Source organism: Papaver somniferum, unplaced genomic scaffold (genome assembly GCF_003573695.1).
Source record: "Papaver somniferum cultivar HN1 unplaced genomic scaffold, ASM357369v1 unplaced-scaffold_76, whole genome shotgun sequence".
NCBI lineage: Eukaryota > Viridiplantae > Streptophyta > Magnoliopsida > Ranunculales > Papaveraceae > Papaver > Papaver somniferum.
Genome location: NW_020650526.1, coordinates 2238024 through 2252591, shown reverse-complemented (window position 1 = coordinate 2252591; position 14568 = coordinate 2238024). Strand labels below are relative to the sequence as shown.

Genomic DNA, 14568 nt, shown 5'->3' with positions numbered 1-14568 from the left:
TCACGATGGCCCAAGGGGCGTGATAAAACTAGAAATTCGGGTGGGAAAAATCCTCACCTTAACTACTTTCTGTGTAGTGGATGTACTATCACCCTACACTGCTATCGTCGGGCGATCTTGGTTCCATGGGATCAAAGGAGTAGCCTCGACCTACCATCAAAGGCTAAGAATCCTCACGCCAGATAGAGTCGCAGAAATATTGGAGACTCTGGAGAAGCAAAATACTGCTACAATAGGGACATACAGAACGGTGAAAACAAGGTAAACTCCCCAAAGGCGCAGGAAAGGAGGGCCAGAAATGCCAATAATCTAGCTGAAGTCCACGATTACATAGCAATATCTACTAAGCCAAAAGTTCGGGTGACGTCCCAGCCTCGTGTGGCACAGTAACCTCGGGGTCGCTTACAGGGCCGTTATAACAATCACAGAACCTCCCCGATAAGGGAGCATGCGAACCTAACCTGCAATCAGAGGTCGGAAGCACCCTCATTCTAAAAAGCACAAAAAGGCACCGTTGAAGAAAATATTGGAAAACGCCAAAGCCAACTGAGAACTGACCCTGAGCAGAAGGTGACACTAATTCACCCACAGGCGACCTCAGAAGAACCGGGCCAAGCACACCTAGGGCGAATCATGCCACATCCAACGACATTTGCCATAACTAGGATGTCAAAGACAAATAAAGGCAGACGAATCAGCATTAACACCAACGAACTTGTGAGGATTTGTTCACGAAACAGCCCACAAGTACCCAACCAACTCACATATATTGCACCCACGGATGAATTACTATCCCTAATGGATAGATACTCGGGCTACAACCCCCCAACTAGCAAGGCTAGAATGCAAGGACATCTTTGGCTTTACCAAGAAAAAGGCCTAGGACAAACAACAATGCTGAACCTAGAACAACACGAGGCTGGCAGACAAAGGCGTACCCCCTCGGAATTCCCAATATTCATAATGAGCCCCTGGACTTTAACCAAGAGGGGATCCAACATCGTCGAGCCCCTTTGGACCGACACAGGACAACAGATCATTGCACAAGACCACTTCGCAAAATGGGTTGAAGGTACAGCCCGAAGAAACCACATTCAAAGAGTCACCAACGAAGAAATCACCCGTATGACTCGGATGAACACATATGCACAGAGAGCCGGTAGGCATAATCGGATACACCACACACGATGGACCAGTCTTATCATCCATAGATCGATAGCTGAAACAACCCCAATCGTTCTCACCTTGACTACAGAAGTAATCACAACATTTGGGATAACAACCCAAACAAATGAAACCTCAATGCGAGGAAGGAAACTCGCTTCGGAGATGGTGATCCTTAAGCCAACTAATCCTAAGGAGAACCAAGATATGTTCCTTCAAAACCGCCACTAGAGGCATACCCGTGGACACAACAAGCACGTCCACCAGACGCGATCTGACCTTAACAGCAAAACTATGCATGAGATCCCACCATGCCACCACGAGTCGGAGGAACCAAACCCCACCTAAGGATAAGCCCAAGTGACCATCGCCGAGGCCACCGATGAAGCACACAAGCTTCCCAAAATAAATAGGGAAGCAATAACGCACCCATAACACGCTAAGAACCCAGAGCAATACAGAGCCCATGAAGGCTGACGCTCAAAAGGTCAACATATGAGAATATGGCCTAATCCCTACTTCAACACAGGTCATCAGACCTTACTCAAATGTACTAAGGGTTCTACCAATCCCTCTTTTGAGGATAATAAAATTACTCCTTTTGTGTATCTTTAGCCGATTTTACTTTTTATTTTTTATTTTATTTCGTCTTTTCGCTTACTTTTCTTACTTCATATGTGCATATAGATTAATCCCATCATCCTCACATTATAACAAAAGGCCATCAAGACTATGGCATGGTGCTAGCCACACCTCCCATTCTACATCGAATGATGCGGGTAAAAAACCTAAGCTACTTTGCATGGCTATAAGCCCTAAGGTAATGCCATCACGATCATAACATCGGATGATGTCCTAACATAACAGGAGATATCCTGAATCAAGGTATACTTACCTTTGGCCAAGGAAAGAATCACTTGACCGAGATATCGCCCTCCAAAAACTTGTGTCAAACACACAGTCGTTGACTCAAACATCTGATCACTCAATTACAGGGCAAGTGTAACCTAAACTGGACATTATTAAAATGCTCACAAGGGCACGAAGAATAAAGGAAGGTCTGTTATATCTAAAGCCCAATCTTGTAAGAGATGGCTATGTCACCCATGGCTATGTCACCCATGGCTATGTCACCCATGGTTAGACCAACAATATACACAAAAATCTTTTAAAAACAAGCAATCCGTGATCATAATGTAACAAAAACAAAAATAGAAGTTAATGGGAAACATCAAAATAATGCTCCCACACTTGAGGACTTTCCAAAGAAATGTTTTTGTCTCGCAAGGATCACGAGAACCCACCAAACAACATTTACTATTATACCCTCGGGAAAAGCCCAGAGGTCAAAAGAAGAAAATCTAAAGATTTTAAAGAAAGTAGGCAAGCTCAAGCCTGTCCATCGCCAGGAGCGCTTTGATCAGTATACATCTGGTCCTCGGTATCAGGAGCTTCTCGCTCTTTCTCAGGATCGGGCTCGGGCTCGACGACCGGGGGAGGGATCACAATATTAGCAGCAGCAGCTGCAGCAACCTGTTGACGCTCACGAAGCACGACGGCTTTACAGGCCTTTGTCACCAAATCCTTGTACTCCGCACGAAGCTTGCCCAACTTCTCATTCTTATCAGCACGCTCGGCTTCTATCTCCTCCTCGTGTTGATTCACTAACTCATTTAATTCCTCATCAAGACTGCGCCTAGCAGCTCTCTCTGCCTCCAATTGCTTCTCCAATTCTGCACTTCGCTTATGAGCCGATGCAAGCAAAACAGACGGAGACGATTGGTCTGACAAGCATACACAAAATAGACATGAAAAAGAAATAAATATTGTCATTTGAGCAACCTTCATTCTCAAATAAAACAGCGGATAAATTCTGTTCTAATTGAATTTTTTCGGTGTCTAGAGCACAAATCCTTGCTTCGGCAAGAGTTATGGCCGCGTCACCAGAAGGACATGATAAAATATGATTATCACGCTCCTTCTCAAGTGCGAAAAACTTACGCTTGAGTTGCCTCAATGCTTCCCTATCATCCTCGGCCTGTGCCAACAGAGGAAAATGATTGGACTGCCATTCAATAAGTTCATCTTTCTGAATTCGGAGGAACTTGATGTCTTCCGAGCGCTCCACAGCCACCTTCTTAGCCTTATCTAACAACCCACGAAGCTCCACAATGCAGTCCCGATGTACATTCACATTCTACTGAAGTTTGGCATTATCTTGCTCCAAGGAGTCAATCTTACACTGACGTGCACTCACATCGAGTTTAAGACTGCTATGTTCTATAGCATGCCTATGACTAGCATTATCTATCTGCTCCTCCAACCGTTTGACCATGGATACCAGTAGAGGGGCTAGTTCAGAAGTCTAAAACCTACCATGATGACACAAAAACTCAGATGAAGGAATAAATAAATACCTTCCAATTCTTTCTTATCCTGACGAGCAGATAAAACCTCTTGCTTAGCCATCGTCACGGCAGAACAAAGATTCTGCATCTCTTGGTCCAAAGCAATGGCTCGACGCTTAGCAACACGAGTCTCGGAAAGCATACCAGTCCTCAAATTGTTTCTCTAGTATATTGGACAACAACACCAGTCAGAACTGGGGTACTAAGAAACTTAAGACAAATGCAGAAAAGGCGTTCAATACATACCGCGTGCACGAGCTGCCGCTGAGCAGACTTAGGTAAAGAAGTCAAGATACGAGCCTGATCGTCCTCACTCAGCCGAGCATACTGATCCGAGCACAAAATCTTCATCGCCTCAGGCCCTCCAAACACGGTGGAAGACGAACTAGACGGACCCGCTGGAGCAGAAGAAATCCACTAGCAAAATTACTTGGCACATCGGGAGTACTCACAATCGGAGCTACTGGAAGGACCCCACTACCAATCCGAACATTCGTATCGAGAAGAGCACCCTTGTCAGCGAAATCACTCGCCTTTGGCAAACTCATCTCTGATCCGAATGCACCACTATCGACATTACCAGGATCATCCAATAAAGCTTGGTCAAGATCATCAAAGAACCCATCAGTAAGGTCCAACACCTCATTCTCGCCAAATAGTGCCTCCACATCCACTTCCATGATAGGCTCTGCCACATTGGTTGGAGCATTAGATGGTCTAGAACCATCGACAATCCTTCTCCTCTGCCAAAAACACAAAATCATCACCTGATGAGGCATAAAACAGGGTAAAGGTATATATATATATATATGTTAAAATAATAAAAATAGTAATTTCTACCTTAGCACCCTCAATAGCTCGAGCAGACTGAGAAGAACGCCTATGAGAAATGATCCATTTAAGCTCCCAAGGCATGTAGGGTCGAAGATGGGCGTGCATCTCAGGAAGACCGGGGAGAAAATTTCCAAGTTCATCCCAACCAAAAATATAAGGTCCCACAATCCGAATAGGAGCAACAAGCCTCTTGGGATCGTGAGTCTTACGAAGCGAACACTGAGTAGAAACAGGAGGATCTAAATCGGTTATAGGGGAGGACCTCGGATAGCTCTCCGAGACATAGAAATCCCAACTCCAAAGCCTTCAAAGGTATTGGACTGTTGACACCAATAGTTCTCTACAAAAGTATCAGAGTTGTACAACTCCTTCTGAGAAGGAACGGACTGATTCAACTGGTTCTCGGTAACCTTACCTTGTCTTCAGCGAGCACATTCTCGGGCGATCCGTTAAAAATTACCATTGGGATGATATATGGATCGCTGAGGCTCAAGCTTGCACAATACATCGTACTGGAAAGGATCTAGCGGATAGTACAGAGGAATACGAAGGCCAGCATCCAGTTGACCAACTGCAACGATGATATCGTTGGGACCACAAGGACTCTTCAAAAAAAGATCCTCCGAAAAGAACACCAAACTGACCCTCAGGAGTAGAAAAGGAAATCCGAAACCCTTGAAGGTGATGTCTAACCATCACCGACTCCAGGAAAGCATCATCAGAAATGCCGGAGGAACGGTCGGAACTTGGAGTTCTCACCGGAGCCTTCCCAGTATTGCTGAAAAGCAAACAGAAGGGAGGAGTCAGAACAGATACAAATAAAGAAGTGAGAAATCAAGAAAGATGGACGAAAGCGAGTAATGACGGTACTTAAAAACTCCCCAAGACGAAGAACAATGGATGAAATTATTAAAGCAATCATGATGATCACAGAATCCAACAAAAACAAATCAATGACAAGAATCATTAATCCTGACAAATATAGCAGACATACAGTTCAAATTAACGGTGTAAAACTATCGGAGAAAACAAAAGGAAAAATAAAGCCAGGGGACCATACCGTCTTGAGATGTGAGATGGAGAGTTTCTCCCAGACATTATAAACTTCTTTATAGGAGACAAGGAGTTAAGAAAGAACAGCAACATACAAAGGAGAGAAAGAATGAAAAAGTTCTGAACTCTGAAAAGAGATAATAAAGGCGACATTCTCTCCTCCCAAAAGATTTTATAAGAAACCAAGGGATAACCAACCGGCGCCTCAAGTCCAATGGGTAAAAGCGCACTAAAAGTGCAGAAGTGGCGGATATCACGGACGTGGCGAAAAGGACGTGACGGTTACGAAGTTTTCTTTCCATCATGCCCTCGGCATATTGCAAAGAAAAGAAGAAAAATATGAGGGTAAAATACCCGATGGCCACGCGTCAACATCCTAAGGGGTGGATCCAAAATAAGATGATTAAAAGCATCAAATCATACTCTGAAAAGATGAGTTCGTCTGAATCGAGACGCCTGCTACAACGTCGCATGAATGACGCGTGTAAGGAGTAGTCTAATCTTCTCAGATGGTCAAGTCTAAAAAGGAGGACCGTATTAAATGAAGGATAAGGGAAAGATCTACATCGTGAAAGGAGACTCGGACGATCTATACTGCAACTCAGAAGTGATAGAGCACGAGGTTCTACAAAGAAGGGCTACACGATCTGGAGGAGAGCGAGATAGCTCGGAGGGAGAACCAAGCAAGCCATCACGAGGGATAATATATAACCTGTTTGAAGCAACGAAGGCGATGTAAGATAGCTCCACCAGCTCGGAAGACCAAGCCTCCACGAGTCTAATTTCCCTATAAATACCAGTCCATGTAGAAGGAGATGGACAACTTATGTATTATTTGATGTCTTTATACAGAGAATTCCTGAGAGAGATCTAGATAGAGAGAGAGTAAGGAATCTAATTGATATTTGTAGCTCTTTCAAGGGTAAGACCTTATAATCAATAAAGAAAACATCTTCTTCCCCGTGGATGTAGGTATACATGGACGAACCACGTTATATGCTTGTGTTAATCTTTAGTTTTCATGATCTTTACATCTTGTTCATCTTGAATCTTGTATGTTTTAGTAGTTTTTAGTCTTAAATCTTACTTGGGTGTAGTCATCAGAAAAGATGCAACTACAATAAATCTAAGTGAATAGGAACCAATTGATAATCCGGTCTTATACTCCCGAAGAGCATCCTAGAAATATCAATACCCTCACAATAACTAAACTATATGGTGGTAGAAGAAGTTACTGTGGAATCACAAAGTCTGAGACCCATGAAAACCGATTTATCTTTGATAGTTTTTTATTATTTGATCGAGCATATAAATACCTTTTTCTCTCTCCCATTTTTTCCCCTAAAATCTCATGGAAAGTGAGAAATCAAAACCCAAGATGCTATTTCAACAAAACTAATAAACCCTTCTCTTTATTTTTCTTCTGAAATCCCTCAACTCACTAGTCGAATCGTTGATCTCAAATCTGCTGGGAACATATTCAATCCATGTTTGTTTGTTTTTTTTTTTTTTCATTTTTTTGGTTTTATCAAAATCTCTACCTAGATCTAATAAAATAATCATCTCATGAATGATTACTGCTAAAACTGTTTGTTTTAGGGTGTTTTTGGGTTTCTGAATATGAAAGTACGAGTTTAGAATTACCGATCTAATGGAGGAAATCAGAGTTTATCCGATTGTAACTTTACAAATCCAATAATATGGTAAGTAAGTTTGTCGTTGCAGGAAATCCAACAACACACCCCTTATGATATTTCTAGATCTAAACATATTTCACATAAAAATGATGATAAAAGTGCTAAAAACGTAAAGAAAGACAAGGATTTTTACATGGTTCGATCAATGTGACACTAACCAAATGGGATCATTACAATGTAGTGGTGTATAAATTTTTTCCGGCTAGAATGAGAGACGAAGCCCTGATGTGGTTCAACAACTTGCCTAAAAAGGCTCGGTTAAGTCATTTTCTCACCTATCTGAGCTGTTTCTAGAAACATATATATTCACAATAGCAGAGTCCGACCCAAAGTTGACGCGCTATTCCAAATATCCCGAGGACCAAACGAGTCACTCCGATCCCTAGTAACACGATGGAGAAAACTATGTGCCGAGATCGGAAAAGTCCCCGAAGCTTACGCAATCTTGGGCTCCAAAAATATTCTAAGGAAGACAGATCATATATTTGTACGCATGTTTGAAACCATGCCAATGAATTTGGGGAAGCTAAGAGAAATCCTAGAGGACTACATAGCCGTAGAAGAACTTCAAGACGGTACTTACGATAAGTCGGTGAAAGGAACTAATAGAGGGGCGAATGTGGTAGAACCACAGAACCCTCAGGTGCCAACCCAAGGAGCGAGGCGATCCAACAACGGATCAACTCATTTTGATAAATATCGGACTGGGGGATGGAAAGGGAGAGACCATGCACAAAAAAAGAAGAGAAAGTTCGTGATGTAGGACATCTACATGTTTTCAGTGTATCAACTGTCCCAGTTGATCCAATTGTCTCATATCGACAATGACAGTTGATTCCTTTACACTGTATCAACTGTCACAGTTGACTCTTTGGTTTACTTGTGTTTCAAGTCTAGGAATTCTTCTTTTAGAGTTTCCGTATTTCTTATTTTAGAGTTTTACGATTTTTAGGTTCTTATCATGCCTATATAAACAGGATTATTAAGTTCTTGTAACACACATTATTATTATCAAGATTATTCAAAACAACTCTTTTCAGAGCCTTCTTTCATTCTCATCTCTAAACCCTATTGTTCTTCTGTTTTCTCATCCTTTTGTTCCCTTCTCATCACCTGCAATTTCCGTATTTCCTTCTTCTCTTACGTGTACTACATTAGTTGGTATCATTCGACAAAGTTTTTAGATTCTTATCTAAAAACAGATCCTTTACAACTTCCGCACAAACTCAAAACCCTACGTTTCTTTTTCAATGGAAGAGAAAACTCCTACCCTAGCTGAAATCGCATAACTTTTGAAAACTATTCAAACCTCTATTGATACCAATAAAACTGACATCAAAGATCTTAAAAATGGTATTAAAAAGCAGTTTGGATCTATTGAAACAAGGTTGGTAACCCATGGAGAGTATATAAACAAATTATTGAAACATACTGGTTTAGAAAAAGAAGACATACCTGATTTAGTCGATGATTCAGAAAGTGACAAAGAAAATACCGGAACAAAAGAAGATGAAGCAAAGAAAACAAAAAATCCTGAAGATGATGAAACAACAAAAGCAAAAAAAAAATCCTTTTGTTCACTCTACTCATGTTCCGGAAGAAATTTCTCAATTTCTTAAGTTCACCAAACAGTTCGAGAGTTTCCTTAACAGTCTTATAAGAAATCTGCAACTGTGCATCTCCATAGTGATGAAGACGACGAATAAGACTGCTATGTTCTCTAGCATTCCTATGACTAGCATTATCTATCTGCTCCTCCAACCGTTTGACCATGGCTACCAATAAAGGGGCTAGTTCAGAAGTCTAAAACCTACCATGATGACACAAAAACTCAGATGAAGGAATAAATAAATACCTTCCAATTCTTTCTTATCCTGGCGAGCAGATAAAACCTCTTGCTTAGCCATCGTCATGGCAGAACAAAGATTCTGCATCTCTTGCTCCAAAGCATTGGGTCGACGCCTAGCAACACGAGTCTCGGAAAGCATACCAGTCCTCAAATTGTTGCTCTAGTATATTGGACAACAACGCCAGTTAGAACTGGGGTACTAAGAAACATAAGACAAATGCAGAAAAGGCATTCCATACATACCGCGTGCACCAGTAGAAAATGAAATGCTGACCCTCAGGAGTAGAAAAGGAAATCCGAAACCTTTGAAGGCGATGTCTAACCCTCACCGACTCCAGGAAAGCATCATCAGAAATGCCGGAGGAACGTTCGGAACTTGGAGTTCTCACCAAAGCCTTCGCAATATTGCTGAAAAGCAAACAGAAGTGAGGAGTCAGAACAGATGCAAATAAAGAAGAGAGAAATCAAGAAAGATGGAAGAAAGCGAGTAATGACGGTACTTAAAAACTCCCCAAGACGAAGAACAATGGAGGAAATTATCAAAGAAATCATGATGATCACAGAACCCAACAAAAACAAATCAATGACAAGAATAATTGATCCTGAAAAATATAGCAGACATACAGTTCAAATTAACGGTGTAAAACTATCAGAGAAAACAAAAGGAAAAATAAATCCAGGGGACCATACCGTCTTGAGGTGCGAGATGGAGAGTTTCTCCCAGACATTATAAACTTCTTTATAAGAGACAAGGAGTTAAGAAGGAACAACAACAGACAAAGGAGAGAAAGAATGAAAAAGTTCTGAACTCTGAAAAGAGATAATAAAGGCGACATTCTCTCCTCCCAAAAGATTTTATAAGAAACCAAGGGATAACCAATTGGCGCCTCAAGTCCAACGGGTAAAAGCGCACTAAAAGTGCAGACGTGGCGGATATCACGGACGTGGCGAAAAGGACGGGACGGTTACGAAGTTTTCTTCCCATCATGCCCTCGGCATGTTGCAAAGAAAAGGAGAAAAATTTGAGGGTAAAATACCCGATGGCCACGCGTCAACATCCTAAGGGGTGGATCCAAAATAAGATGATTAGATAAAAGCATCGAATCATACTCTGAAAAGATGAGTTCGTCTGAATCGAGACACCTGCTACAACGTCGCATGAATGACGCGTGTAAGGAGTAGTCTAATCTTCTCAGATGGTCAAGTCTAAAAAGGAGGACCGCATTTAATGAAGGATAAGGGAAAGATATACATCGTGACAGGAGACTCGGACGATCTATACTGCAACTCAGAAGTGATAGAGCACGAGGTTCTACAAAGAAGGGCTACACGATCTAGAGGAGAGAGAGATAGCTCGGAGGGAGAACCAATCAAGCCATCACGAGGGATAATATAGAACCAGTCCGAAGCAGCGAAGGCGATGTACGATAGCTCCACCAGCTCGGACGACCAAGCCTCCACGAGTCTAATTTCCCTATAAATACCAGTCCATGTAGAAGGAGATGGACAACTTATGTATTATTAGATGTCTTTCTACAGAGAATTCCTGAGAGAGATATAGATAGAGAGAGAGTAAGGAATCTAAGTGAGATTTGTATCTCTTTCAAGGGTAAGACCTTATAATCAATAAAGAAAACATCTTCTTCCCCGTGGATGTAGGTCTACATGGCCGAACCACGTTATATGCTTGTGTTAATCTTTACTTTTCATGCTCTTTACATCTTGTTCATCTTGAATCTTGTATGTTTTAGTAGTTTTTAGTCTTAAATCTTACTTGGGTGTAGTCATCAGAAAAGATGAAACTACAATAAATCTAAGTGAATAGGAACCAATTGATAATCCGGTCTTATACTCCCGAAGAGAAGCCTAGAAATATCAATAACCCCACAATAACTAAACTATATGGTGGTAGAAGAAGTTACTGCGGAATCACGAAGTATGAGACGAAGAACTTTGTGACTACTTTTTATATCTTACCAATCAGAGATAAATCCACTAGTGCAAAGTGGGGTTTCTATGACCCACATCTGAGACCCTCAATGACGGTAGTTGGACCGTTGACCAAACATAGCGGTCTCTGATGTGATAAAAACAGGGAAAAATCGCTTTTAATGGCAAAACATTGTGTCACGAAAACCAATTTCTTCGTTGCCAAAAGAATTCAGCAGCACAAAAAGTTTCGTCACCTATAGCGAGTCGTTGAAATTGTTCTGTGACGACCTTAAGAAATCGTCACCGATTTTTTTAATTAGCGACTTTAGTTTATTTGTCACCAAAAATATCTTTCGGTGAGCAAATAAAATTGACACTATTTACTAATTTTGTGATTAAATTTTTTGTCACTCTATGTATTTTTTGTGAGGAAATTATTTTATCACTTAAAAATAATATAGCAACAAAATTTGTTCGTCTCAGAATACATTTATAGAGAGCAAAAAAATTCCTCACATAAAAAAGTTTTAGCAGCGAAATTTGTTTTGTCTCTAAAAAAATTATTGTTTAGCAGCGAAATAATTTTTGTCTCAGAATAAAAAATGAATGACAAAAATAAGTTGTCTCTAAAAATTCGTTTAACGACCAATTAGAATTGTCTCTATATGGTGATTTCAATAACGAATATCATTATCTCCAAAACAATTTCATCGACGAAATCACCCGTCTCAAAAAATTATTACAAGCACAACCCTACCCTCCCCATAACTATTTCCAAACAAAATATAAACATGCCAAATTCGTCACCAAATTTTCTCTAGTGACTAGCCTTGATTATCCCATCGTCATCAAGAGACTTATTACACATAGTGCAAATGCAAATAAATAAACATTGTTAACAGTACTTGTTTGATTAAAAACTATTAAAACAATATCCAAACCGAAAAACATCTGATAGATAAACACTGACAATAAAAAAAAATGATGCCAAGTCTAAAACATTTGACAAGTGAAAATTTTACTGTTGCTCTTGCATTAGGATTTTTGTTGTTCTATCAGAGCTAATGTTGCTTGAACCAACTCTACCAGATTTTGTTGTTCACGGATCATGCTTAGTGTCAATCTTTCATTTTCTTCTTGTACTTTCTTGATCATCTTATTCTGAAATAGAATTCTGTCAGCATGTTTTTGTATCATACCATGAAGTGCTTCACCGTCAGAATCAGCAAGGGTTGTAATACGTCAGCATCTTCGCTTTCTCTTCAAAACTTCAGCACATACTTCTGCCTAAGTGGGCGGTGTAGCTCCCTCTTCAATGCCATGCTGCAATAGCTCATTGATTTTATCCTATAGTTAATGTAAATAAAAGTAGTACATGTAAGCAAGGAGTGAAACTAGTGAGTACATCAATGTGTTGAAGGAACTAAATTAAAGTTTTTCATGTATGGTAAGCAAGAGTGAAACTAGTGATCACAACATCACATGAAGGTACAACACTAATGGTTGGTCTTTAAACAAGCACGGGAGTTACTGGAACACAGACAGACGATGATCTTAAAATTCACGAGGGTGTGGTCATTAATGAAAATAACAATCAAATTCGTGTATAAATTAGGTAATATAGAATGTCGAGTTTGCGCTTAATCGTGCCCACGACAACTAACAAACATAAATAAAACATTAGTATTGTATACTTACCAATTGATTCCTCAAAGAACTTCAATTAACATCTGTTCAGAAATTTCCAGATGAACTCGTTCTGAAAATGGAAACCAAATCAATGTTCAACTTTAAGTTTTAATACACTAATCTACGGGCAAATGAATTGGCTCCTCTCCCTTCTTGCCAGATGGGGGGGTATGAACTTATAAATCGTAGTTCTATCTAATATAACTTTTTCTTATCTAGTTACTAGTGAATTCACATACTACAGTGTATGTTAAACATACACAACAGAAATAACTAGCAGAAGAAACCAATCATTTAGCAGAAGATGATAGTGATAAGTACCAGCGATAGACCTTCTTTTGTTTACCACCACCAGATTTAGCTGGCTTTGAAGGTGGAGCTTTCACCATTTTTGGGGACTGAATTAATTTTTTTTTACACAAAATCAGTTAAAAAAACCCAACAAAACAAACAAACTGAATGTTACCAATATCTCTCGCAGTTATTGTGTTTGTTGACTAACATATCTAGTATTGAAATATGGATCGCTTTTTTTAGTCACTATTCAGAACATTGTGGTACAAATGGAAGTGCGTTAGTCATCAAAAACTAAGAATATGGATGATTCAGAGAATAAGCTAAATTTATGTGTTCAACAATAAAGCATAGGAAAAGAAAAACTAAACAACATAAAACTTACTGTGAGTGGCCATCCTTTCAAAGTCAAATTGTTGTTTCCTTGATTTGAACCTGAACAGACAAGAACAATCAGCCACAAATGCAAATTTCAGTAAAGCTCATACTCAATCAGGGAAGGAATTCATACAAGTACTTCAAGTCATCTATGTTAGTTGAACTGCTTGTGCAATGAGTGTGCTAAACCCGTCTTCAACCATAAATTTTTCCCAATATATTTTTTTTTGATAGATAAGATATCATTAAGTCTTCCAATCCAGAAATCACAAAATAAAGTATACTGAAGTTTTAAGAACTAAAATACTAAAGCAACAATACTATTCTTAAATTGAACAAAGCTGGAGTTCAGCTAAACAAGGCCCGAAGAAGTAAACAAGATCACTATTAAACAACTTTGATCACATTTACTCGTCTTCCTGGCTGCGTAACGTAGATGTCTTGTTGATAACACAGACATCCAACTGTGCTGCACGCTCAACAATATCCTTCATCTTTCTTGTAGAAATTTTGTGTGCAATCTCAGCACAGTAAGCCCTGTTGTGCATCATCAACAATTCGAGCTCCTTGACATTGTGCACAATAAATTTCTTGAAACCATTGGGTAGGAAGTGACGGGTCTTCTTGTATGAACCATAACCAATGTTGGGCATCAAAGTAATACCCTTGAAATTTCGCCTCACACGAGAATCAATACCCTTAGGACGTCTCCAGCTTTCCCCGACATAATGGTATCTGTCACTGTGTGGCCTCTTGAAAGCCTTGACCCGCTTCTTGATAATCTTCTTGGTAAGCAAAGGAACTGCAAAGGCTCCTCGAGTTAGATGTGTCTGCTTCCGCCGGTTCTGAGTGAAACTCTGTCTCTCTCTCTATCTCTACCCTAAAACCTTTGAAGAAGCATTTTTTCTCAGTATCTTTACTTTCTTATCTTGTCAAACATAGATAATTTTAATTCTACATACAGGTGTCATAGAGAAATCAAAACCTTTCTTAGAAATCGACATCCTAATTAGAAATCAAGACCCTAAGGAAGAAATCAGCATCCTAATAAGAAATCAAAACCCTAAGGAAGAAATTGGCAGAAGAGTAAACAAAAAGTAGAAATCAAAACCCTAAGGAAGAACTTAACAGAAGATGAGACAAAATTTAGAAATCAAAACCCTAATTAGTAAAAAAAATAAAATTGAAACCCGAAATTTGTAGAAAACTTACCTACATCTGTCCTGAATTAGTCAAATTATTTTTGCGATTGGGCTTGAAGTCGGTCGAT

At 39.8% G+C, this 14568-nt stretch overlaps 1 protein-coding gene across 1 annotated transcript; it reads right to left on the bottom strand.

The window, feature by feature from the left end:
• Window positions 1–13705: 13705 nt before the first annotated feature.
• LOC113344378 (60S ribosomal protein L32-2-like) lies at window positions 13706–14302 on the bottom strand. The gene is made up of 2 exons (XM_026588366.1): window positions 14261–14302; window positions 13706–14167 (listed from the first exon to the last, which is right to left on the bottom strand). Exons 1-2 carry the CDS (start codon window positions 14300–14302, stop codon window positions 13706–13708), a joined length of 504 nt encoding a protein of 167 aa, XP_026444151.1.
• Window positions 14303–14568: the final 266 nt, after the last annotated feature.

Coding starts and splice junctions, on each gene's coding strand:
- LOC113344378 (XM_026588366.1), bottom strand. CDS start 14,302: ATGTCGATTTCTAAGAAAGGTTTTGATTTCTCTATGACACCT. Junction 14,168..14,260: donor TTGATTTCTCTATGACACCT/GTATGTAGAATT, acceptor GGGTAGAGATAG/AGAGAGAGACAGAGTTTCAC.